General features: G+C 38.8%; 1 protein-coding gene across 1 annotated transcript; it reads right to left on the bottom strand.

Annotated features, from left to right (window-relative positions):
- Positions 1 to 5,363: 5,363 nt before the first annotated feature.
- On the bottom strand, positions 5,364 to 10,639 carry LOC140435951 (uncharacterized). Its single transcript, XM_072524662.1, has 3 exons — positions 10,316 to 10,639; positions 7,941 to 9,614; positions 5,364 to 7,298 (listed from the first exon to the last, which is right to left on the bottom strand). Exons 1-3 carry the CDS (start codon positions 10,637 to 10,639, stop codon positions 5,364 to 5,366), a joined length of 3,933 nt encoding a protein of 1,310 aa, XP_072380763.1.
- Positions 10,640 to 11,254: the final 615 nt, after the last annotated feature.

Here is an 11,254-nt window from a genome sequence, read left to right as displayed (position 1 = left end):
TTGGAGAAAAGCCAAGCTACATTTTTTACCAAACCTAGCTTCAGAAGTAGTACTGGGAATGCATGAAATAACAAGAGGGGGCCTTAATTTATCAAACATCTTAAATAAAAATCGCATAAGAAGGAGAGAACAATACCCAACCAGGACAGAACACGGATCCAGATCGTACAATGCAGACAATAACCGAATACCGACCAATTCCAGGGTCAACGAAACACCAACCGCAAGATATCCGCTCCAACAGAGAAGCAAAATATATAACAAAACGACCTACCGACTACCGACCGATACCGCGGTCGAAGACCAGACTGAAAATATACCGACTACCGACCGATACCGCGGTCGACAACCAGACCGAAGATATACCGAACTACCGACCGATACCGCGGCCGACGACCAGACCGAAGATATTCCGTCATACATACCGGAATTCACGAACAGTCCGAAACGAGAGCAGCTCGACATCAGTACTACACTAAACAATACCGAAAAAAAAACAATTACAGGAATTGTTACTAACAGAATTGGAGAAATTTAAACAAATTAAAGGAACAACACATCTAACCGAACATACAATAAAACTCAAACATAATACACCGATCAAACATAGATACAGGCCCCGAAACCCGGCAATGCAGAAGATCATAAAGGATGAGATAACTAAGATGCTAGAAGAGAACGTGATAGAAAAATCTAATAGCCCGTACAGTTTCCCCATCGTCCTAGTAAAAAAGAAGGATAACAACGGATACAGATTTTGCATCGATTTTAGGAAAATCAACGACATCTCAGAAAAAGATGCCTACCCATTACCGTACATCAATCATATCCTAGAAAAGTTAAAATCTGCAAAATATTTTACCACGTTAGATCTAAAAAATGGATATTGGCAAGTACCACTTTCCGAAGCAAGCAAACCCTTGACCGCTTTCATAGCACCAGGAAAAGGACTATTCCAGTTCAAAGTACTTCCATTCGGATTACACGCCGCCTCCGCTACTTTTCAACGATTACTAGATACAATAATCGGCCCAGAAATGGAACCACATGCTTTCGCCTATTTAGACGACATATGGAAAACTTAAAAGAAGTACTTCACAGACTACAGCAGGCCAAACTACGAATTAATATAGACAAATGTAAATTCTGCAAAGAAGAGATAAATTATTTAGGCCATGTAGTAAACAAAACGGGAATAAAAGTGGACGACAACAAGACAAAAGCTATAGTCGAATATCCCGCGCCAAAAACCGTTAAACAACTACGCCGATTTTTGGGCATCATCTCATGGTATAGGAGATTTATAAAAGATTTTTCACGAACTACAGCCACTTTAACAAAGCTACTAAAGAAAAAACAACATTGGACTTGGGACAGAGACCAAGAGGAAGCATTTAACAAAATAAAATTACTACTGACACAAGCTCCAATACTGATCTGCCCGGACTTCCAGAAAAGATTTTTTTTACAATCGGACGCTTCGAACCACGGTTTAGGAGTAGCTTTAGTACAAACAAACGACGAAGGACAGGAACAAGTCATCGCTTACGCAAGTCGAACCCTAACAAATGCCGAAAAAAATTACAGCGTTACAGAAAAAGAACTACTAGCGATCATCTTCGGTATAGAAAAGATGAAACCCTACATCGAAGGATACCCATTTTCAATTATCACAGATCATCAAAGTCTACGATACTTACAAACAATGGAAAACCCTACAGGTAGAATAGCTAGATGGGCAATGCTGCTGCAACAATTTGACTTCGATGTCATTTACAGAAAGGGCTCCCAGAACGTCCTGGCCGACGCGCTCTCTAGAGAACCAGTAGATCTGGTTTGCATAATAAACGTAGAAGGTGTGGAACCCGACGAATGGTACAATAAAGCTTTAAATAAAATCCAGACAAATCCGCAACTATTTCCAGACTACTCTATCAAAGATGGACTTCTCTATCGACACTTCTGGGACAAATACGATTTAAAAGAGACAGAGGTATCCAACCCCTGGAAACTATGCATCCCAAACCACAAGAGACAACAACTCCTGGCAGAAAACCACGAGCAACCGACCGCAGGACATCTAGGAATAGCCAAAACAATAACCCGCCTAGCTAGAAAATACTACTGGCCAGGGATGTTTAAAGACGCCGCAAAGTTCGTCAGGAACTGCAAGAACTGTCAGCAATTTAAGCCGCAACAAAGCTTAACTCCAGACCGCATGCAATCTACACAAATTCCGCCACATCCATGGCACAGCGTTTCAACCGACATCATAGGACCCCTTCCAACCTCCAGCAAAGGAAACAAATATATAATGACATTCCAGGACACCTTTTCAAAATGGGTCGAAGCCATACCGATCAGAACAGCAACGGCAAAATCAGTCTGTCAGAACTTAAAAGATAAAATCATTATGAGATTCGGATCACCCAAAGAGTTAATATCAGACAACGCAAGAACATACGATAACAGGGAAGTACGAAAGTTGCTAGACGAATTCCAGATTTCTAAAAGAAACATTCCGCCATATTCACCCCAGAATAATCCAGTAGAAAGAACAAACAGAGTAATCAAAACAATGATAGCTCAGTTCTGCGATAATAACCATAAGAAATGGGACACGAGCCTTCCAGAACTATTATTCGCATATAATACAGCTAAACACGATTCAACGGGTTTCTCCCCGGCCTTCCTGAACTTTGGACACGAGCTAGAAATTCCAAGTAAAGTCGTAAAAACCCCAAACGACACACAACATACCGATCAAAACATAAAATGGCATAAACTACGAGAAACATTCGAACTAGTACGTACAAACCTGGCAAAAGCTTTTACAACTCAAAGCCATTACTACAACTTACGACGAAGAGAGTGGAAACCCACAATAAACGACAAAGTCATGAAAAGGGAATACCAACTCTCAAATGCCGCCAAAAATTTTAACGCCAAATTAGCACCGAAATTTTCAGGCCCATATACTATAACAAAAGTGTGTTCTAATGTAATATTCAAATTAAAACACGACGATAAAAACCGTACAATAACAGCTCATATCAAAGACCTAAAACCCGCATTTACCGATTTCCCTACTCCTTAATCAGTCCAAGCACTTACAGTCAACACCAAGTAGTGACAGTATATTTTAATACAGTTTACCAGTAACCTTCAAATACAATGTCAGACACGTTAGAAATATATTACAGTGAAATAGAAATGGACGGCACAGTTACGCCGCCACCATACACCGTTCCAGAATTAATATCACCATTAGGAAACACACCAAAACCTAACACCCCGGGCAAAGGCTGCGAGCCCCTGATAAAGGCTATTTCCAAATTCAAGAACCTTTTCGATGAACCAACCATGGGCATCACAAAAATTCAGAAAGTCCAGTCAATTCCAGTGTCAATCCCGCTGCTCTCAATAGTTCCGCCGCAGCATAAAGGAAAAAAATACAGACTGAGACTCCCGAACCAGGTGCTGAGGATAAAAACCAATAATTGAAGCCCCACGAAGGAAGACGTTTTTTTTTTAAGAGAGAGGAAGACGATTTTTTGTTTAAGAAGACGATATTTATATTTTTTTTAGGGCGGACATTTTTTATTTCGATGTATTGTAAATTTTTTTAGGGTAACCAAGTACCTGGCAAGGAATAAAAATAAAAAAAATTTTGTTCCAAAATTTTTTTTTCCCAGGAAGAGGGGGTGTAACGATGAGTCCAAGCCATCACCGTTAAACCAGCGTGCGCGCGAACCAACCCATGAAGTAGGAGTGTATCGACAGTAGAAAGGGCAAAGCTCCGCTATATAAACGGCAACATTTCCTCATAGAGACAGAATCGACAGGTGTTGACTGAAGGTTCTCTTCTTCCCTACCCCGGCTTGTGGACGTGTTGAGTTCACAAGTTGTTTCCGTCCCATACCGTCTTTACCCGAAAAGCGTGTTGAGCTTTTCACTACCCGTACTCTGAAGCAGTCGTGTTGAGACTGTCGAGGAGTGTCCTATTAACCCGAATCACTTAAGGGACGTGTTGAGTTCCTTTCCTTTCTTTGTACCTATCGTCCGCTGTTATTAAATCGATACAACGTTACCGTAAAATTTCAAATACACATTCGCTTGCCGATAAGACTGGTTCCATATGACAAGGTCAAACTTAATTAGAATAAATAGGCCAGGTACTGAGAAGACTAAACCAAATTGTAAATGTGTACATAAGATTTTTGTCAATTTAATTTAAGGAAGACAATAAAGTTTTATTTTTATTTTGAACCCTGTCTCTGACTGTCTAAAAGCTACCCGGATAGTGACTCCCACGAGAGGACGTCACAATTTGACTGCCCATTTGTTCTTGTTGGATGTTGCAACCTGTTGTCGGTTGGTGCTACTTGTACTCTGGGTCTACCCAAGGCAGGTATTCTTAGGCATCCTCTAAAGCTGGCCGGATGTTGCCCTTGACAGTTGACATATTTTGCCTTTTGTTTTTGTGGGATCGTGCACCATTTTGTCAGGTGGTTTTCACCGCACTTTACACATCTTGGTTCTTTGTAACAAGCAGTTTGGGCATGGTGAAAGTCCTGGCAATTAAAACATGAATTAAGCCTGGAAGTCTTCTTTTTCTACCGTTAGCACAAACATTTTTTATCCGCTTTCCTGGATCTCATATTGGAAATATTTAGTGTTTTAATGTTGGATGGAAAGGGTAAACTTTGTTGCCAAACTATCCACATTTAAGAGAGGCGTATTTGAACACCTAATTGCTTCAAAATATTTATAAAGGACCACTGAAGCAATAAAACAATTAAGAGGTATTTTCCTTCGATTTATTTACACAATAGACTTAAGGGCTGGTTCAAACATTGACAATTATCGCAATTCTGATAGTTACATAAAGAGTTATACAAATATTAGCTTTACAGTGAGTGCGGGGAGGCAGTAACAGATATACATGAAATGATAAAATTGAGAGAGACCAACTATATACGTTTTAACACAAAACACCGGGTTTACAAGCGCATTTATCACTTTTTGGGATCACACACACCCGGCCTTCACTTGCCGAGAGGCAAATTGGCACTGTCTGTCTTAAGTTACATAACGAGGGGAGGACGGGTCCCTGATCTAGGAAATCAGTCGCACACACGTTAACACGATAGCTGCCGACCTGAGCGCACAATTTGATAAAACAACTTATATACGATTACAATACTATACAGGTTGTTTTTACAACATACTGCCCCCAGTTGAAGCACTAGCTTTAACATTATAAAAAGCAAAAAAAAAGAGTACATAAAAAAAACAATATGAGTAATAGTATACAAATTCATACAAACAACATATGAGTAAAGGTACTAAACCTAATAACATTAACATAATCCTTCACTAGGAAGGGGACACAATTTTGTTATCGTGCGGTTGAAAATCCCATCCTTAGTTTTAACAGATGCAATTCTCACTCGGCCATCTTTACCCGGAAAGACATCCATCACTCGTGCCAATGACCAGTAGAGAGGAGGGAGATTATCTTCTTTAACTAACACAAGGTCATTGGGTTCTAAATTTTTGAATGGGAGAAACCATTTCGGACGATTTTGAAGTCGATTCAGATAATCAGTCGACCACTTTTTCCAAAAAAGTTGCTGGAGCTTAGAGAGATTTTGCCAGATGCTAAGTCTATTTTCCGGGATAGATGTATACTCCTGGTCGGGTAGCGAGGTGAGAGACCTTCCAATTAGGAAGTGACCAGGGGTAAGATATGTGAGATCGGAGGGATCATTAGAGAGGGCACAAATGGGCCGAGAATTAAGTACGGCTTCAATTTGGGTAAGCACGGTACTGAATTCCTCGAATGTAATTTTGAGATTGCCCAACAATCTATAGATATGATGTTTAGTGCTCTTTATAGCGCTCTCCCAGAGTCCTCCATGATGAGGAGATCGAGGTGGTATTGTTTTCCACCGAATTTGAGAGGAGGCTAAAAATGCCTGAATAGAAGAGTTAGTTTCCTTATTTTTCAAGAAATTATAGAGTTCGAATAACTGATTTTTAGCCCCAAGAAAGTTTGTCGCATTATCAGAGAATATAGTCTGAGGGAGACCTCTTCGACTGATAAAGCGCTTAAGAGTAAGAAGAAACGCTTCTGTTGTGAGCCCACTGACTAATTCTATATGAACCGCACGTGTGGACATACAGACAAATAGAGTTATGTATGACTTTATCAAGGGACTTTTACGAAGTTTAGAGGCCTTTATTAGAAAGGGACCACCAAAATCCAAACCTACATGAGCAAAAACTTGAGCAGAGCATAAGCGTTCCTTAGGTAAATCAGACATGATTTGAGCTAAGGGTTTGGCATTAAACTTGAAACAAACATGACATTCGTGGACTATCCTCTTAATCTCACGTAGACCATTCAAGGGCCAATATCTAAGGCGAACTTGAGAGAGAGTATTCTGAGGACCTGCATGATGGAGCCTAAGATGTTCTTTTTTGAGAATTAGACGAACAACATGATTTTTCGAGGGGAGGAGGAGAGGATATTTTTGATCAAAGGTAACTTCGGAATACCTAAGACGTCCACCTACACGGAGCATTTCATTTTTGTCAAGAAAAGGAGCAAATTGTAAGAGAGACTTATTAGAAATAATCTTATTGCCTTTGAGATCAGCAATTTCTGAGGAGAAACTTGAGTTTTGCAATAATTTTATAATTTTCATTTCGGCATTTTGAAGTTCAGATACTTCAAGTGCACCGGATAATTTTTGAGTGCCAGACTTTGCGTTATTACCAAATCTGAGTACATAAGCTATAGTCCTTACATATTTCGTGAAACTGGAGAACCTTTCAGAAAGCATGACAAAGAAATCAAATTGAGCACTTCGAGTGTGAAGAACAACTTTTCTTTCTTCAGGTAATTTATTAGAATTAAACTTCGGACTATATTCAGACAAATTTAGGTCAAATGTTTGCAAAAACTGAGGACCGTGAAACCAAAGAGTGGAGTTGAGTATGTTAGAGGGCATCATTCCTCTGGAGAGGATGTCAGCAGGGTTGTCTTTAGACTTTACATGTCTCCAATGAGAGTGAGAAGAATTTTCTTGAAATTGAGCTACCCTGTTGGCGACAAATTGATTCCATCTGGAGTGATGTGATCTGAGCCATGCCAAAACTATCTCAGAATCGCTCCACATGTTTATAGAGGTAATAGAGAGCAATTTATCCTTTATGATATCAACCACCTTTGTGGTGAGCTTGCTAGCCAATAAAGCACCCATAAGTTCCAGCCTTGGAAGCGTTATGGTCTTTAAAGGAGCAATACGACTTTTCGAAGCAATGAGAGAGCACGAGACATTTTTTGATTTGTAGATAACCCGTATATAACAACAAGCAGCGTATGCTTTCAAACTTGCGTCAGAAAAAGAGTGAATTTCAATAGAAGAAATTTCATGACATGAGAAAAGACATCTGGGAATGCTTATGTATTTGAGAGCAGCGAGATCAGTTATAAACTTCAACCATTCATTTAAAATATTTGAATCCACGTAGTCATTCCAATTAATTTTAGAAATCCAAATTTTTTGCATAATAATTTTAGCAAGAACAGTTACGGGATTAATGAGCCCTTGTGGATCAAAAATTTGAGCGATAATAGAGAGTACTTCCCTTTTTGTGTAATTATCTTTTATTGATAATTGAGGTACAGAAATTGAAAATGTATCAGTACTGGGGTTCCAACAGAGACCTAAAACCTTATTAGAAGCATTCTCTGCTGAAATAACATAGGCAGAGTTTGTAGAGAGAGTAGAAACATTTTCTAAAAACATTTTTGAATTAGAGCACCATTTATGAAGAGAAATGCATGCCTTTTTGAGTAGGTCAGTTATCTCATTATGAGTCTTAAGAAGAGTTTGCGTGTCATTGGCCCCATATAGAATGTCATTTACATAGCAGCCTGTTAAGAGAGCATCGGAGGCCAATGGGGAGTTGTTTTGATGAGTTTTAGCTAATTCCATCAAACAACGAGTACTTTGAAAGCTTGCGCTTTTTGTTCCATAAGTTACGGTTTGAAGCTCAAGACATTCGATGTCCTGTTCCGGAGAATCCCGCCAAAGGATATTCTGCAGGAATGTGTGATCAGGATGAATTTGTACCTGCCTGTACATTTTTTGTATGTCGGAAGTGAATACATAGGTATACAATCTAAACCGAAGGAGAATGTCGAAAAGTTCAGGCTGAAGAGTTTTTCCTTTCAACAGGATGTCATTAAGAGAATAGCCACTGGAGCTTTTCATGGAGCCATCAAAAACCACCCGTAATTTGGTAGTTAATGATTCTTCTTTTATGACAGAGTGATGAGGTAAAAAGTATTTATTTTCTAAGTGCACATTTGTGAGAGAAAGAGGAACCTTTTTGGCATGTCCAAGAGAAACATATTCATTGATGAATGCTTTATATTGAGAGTATACATTTTCGTGTTTTAAGAGTTTATTTTCTAAACTAATAAACCTTTTCCTAGCCATATTGTAAGAATTGCCCAGCATTTTATGTGCTGTTTCAGAAATGAGAGGAAGCTTTACCTGAAACCGACCAGAAGGTAGAATTTGAGTTGTTTCAGTGAATATTTGTTCAGCCAGATCCTGAAAGGAGGAGATTTTAACAGAGGGGGTCACTTCTTCGACTTCGAAGAATTGTCGAATTGTATTATCGAGCTTATCTTCCTCAGATGTGGACTGGACAAATAAAGAGACATTTGACTGTGTAGGGGACAACTGTGAGTGATAAATTCCTTTGTGAAGTGCGTAAGAAGGTAAAGAACCAAACATAATGTACCCTAAGTGTGTGTTCTGGAGAACAGGGAGTCCTTTACCTAAACGTATTAAACCATCCGATAACAACTCGCTATATATGTCACTGGCAAGAAGAAGATCTATATTTCCAGGGACAGAGTAGGTGGGATCTGCGAGAGTGACTGTAGAGGGGATATTAAATTTACTTCTGTTTATGGATACCTGAGGGAGTCTACAAGTTATGTTGTCTAAAATAGCACAGGAGATTTTGAAACCATTACCATTTCTTTTGTATGGAAAAATTTCTAGATCGACCATTTTGTTCGAGAATGAACTATGTTCAGAGATGGTAGAGATTTGTAACCTTTTGCTGTAAGGAGAGAGATTTAATTTTTGAACCAAATCTTTAGAGACAAATGACGACTGAGATCCACTATCTAAAATACATCTAGCGTGTATGGGTACGCCATGCTTTGAATAAATAGTAACTAGAGCGGTTGCCAGCAGAACATCCTGCTTTATTGACAGAGCAGAGAGAGAAGTCATCACATTTGAGACCTGAGAGGTTTGAGATTCAGAGAGAGAGACAGAATTACTTGGGCCGGCTTCACCATCAGACCAAGTGTTTTGTACATTGCGAGAGGTTGCGTGATTTTGTCGTTGAAAAGATCTACTAGAAGAAGAGCTATTTTCATGGTCATTGTGCAAGAGTGTGTGATGCCTTTTCTTGCATATATTACATGAACGTTGAGACGAACAATTTAGAGAGAAGTGTTTAGTTCCTAAACAGTTGCTACATAGTTTGTTTTCATTAACAAATTTATACTTATCCTGTAAGAAAAGATTAGCAAATTTTGTGCATGCATAAATACTGTGTGTAGCATTATTACAAAATACGCATGTTTTGGAGTATGAGTTATTTTTATTACTTGCCGAAGAGAAGAGAACCGTTTTAGAGTTTGTTTTAATAACTTTTTTATCGTTATTATCGAGTAGTTTAACTTTTCCATAATGTCACACTTTTTTTCTAAAAAATCAAAGAATTGATTTAGCGTGGGAATATCTTTTGACCCTAACTCGTATTCGAAAGACCGGTGAGTGATAAAGTCGACTTTTTGCAAAAATATTTCTATTAATAAGAGATCCCAATGCTCGATGGGTACATTCATATTTTTTAGCGCGAGTAAGGTCTGTTTTGCGGTGACCAAAAATTCACGTAAGGCCTTTGCATTAGTTTTGACTAAGGATGGAACTTTCAAAAGAGGCTGTATATGTAAACTAATTACGCGCGATTTGTTTTCGTAGCGATTTCGAAGAGTGTCTAACGCGATTTGGAAGTTTTCTTCTAAAACTTGGATGTTTTCTACCAACTGGAGAGGTTCGTTGCGTAGAAAAGATTTGAGATAAACAAAGCGCTGGACGTTGTTGAGTTCCGGGTTATTAATAATTAACGTCTCGAAGAGCTGATAGAATGCACTCCATTCTGAGAAGCATCCTGAGAAAGTTTGAATTTTAATTTCTGGAAGAGTCACTTTAGCACTAGCTAAACGTGGAGAAGTAGAACTGGACTGGTGTGAAAGAGGTTGGAGCATCTCCATTCTATGTTGAAGACCTGCCAGAGTTGAGAAGTACTTTTCTTCAATTTCTTCCCTATCGCGTTCTTCAGTGTTTTCTTCGTCCAGTTCCTCGATCTGATCCAAGAGGTCATCATATTTGGCGTAACAATTCGTTAGTTCAGTACGACGGAGTTGGAACTGCAAGGGATTCGTTTCTTGAGCAGAGTTATCCCTTAACCAATTAGAGATACGAGAGATTTTTGATTTCAACGGTTTGCGTTGTTTCTTTAATTGATCCATTGCGGTTAGAGATGTATCGAAACCTTTGCGAGATATTTATCTATGAGAGATACACGAGAAATAAACAATTTTAGAGTCTAAAATACAGCTTAGTACCACCCCGTATAATAAATAAGAGTCTCAGAAAATAATGTCTGTACGAATCCTGCGAAATATAAACTCGTCCCGTATACTAATAATATGCGTTCGAACTTTTGAATGTCCCTGTACGCGTGATTATAAAAATATATGGAACGAACTCACCAAATAGAGGAATCGTAAAAAATCCATAAATCCACAATCACATCACATGTTTCTTGTCAGCAGTTTTACTTGAGATGCACCTCGAAAAGCGATAAATCTAAGAATGTTGGGTGGAAACACTTCAAACACTTGCGTGGTGACGTAATGTTCCATGTGCCGTGAGATTGTTTATCTTATGCAAAGTTCTATTTTGTGAAGAGCACTTACTAATGAGTTTATTTTAATTTTTATGGGAAGAGAATTAAAATAAGAGAAAATTAATTTGATTTATGAAGATAAATCAAAGCGGGAATTGCGATAAACAATATATCCGGCTCGAAGGACCACAAATGGATGGAAAGGGTAAACTTTGTTGCCAAACTATCCACATTT

The sequence above is a fragment of the Diabrotica undecimpunctata genome, chromosome 3 (genome assembly GCF_040954645.1).
Source record: "Diabrotica undecimpunctata isolate CICGRU chromosome 3, icDiaUnde3, whole genome shotgun sequence".
Taxonomy (NCBI): Eukaryota; Metazoa; Arthropoda; class Insecta; order Coleoptera; family Chrysomelidae; genus Diabrotica; species Diabrotica undecimpunctata.
The sequence above is the reverse complement of the archived record's forward strand: the minus strand, read 5'-3'. Positions and strand labels throughout refer to the sequence as shown.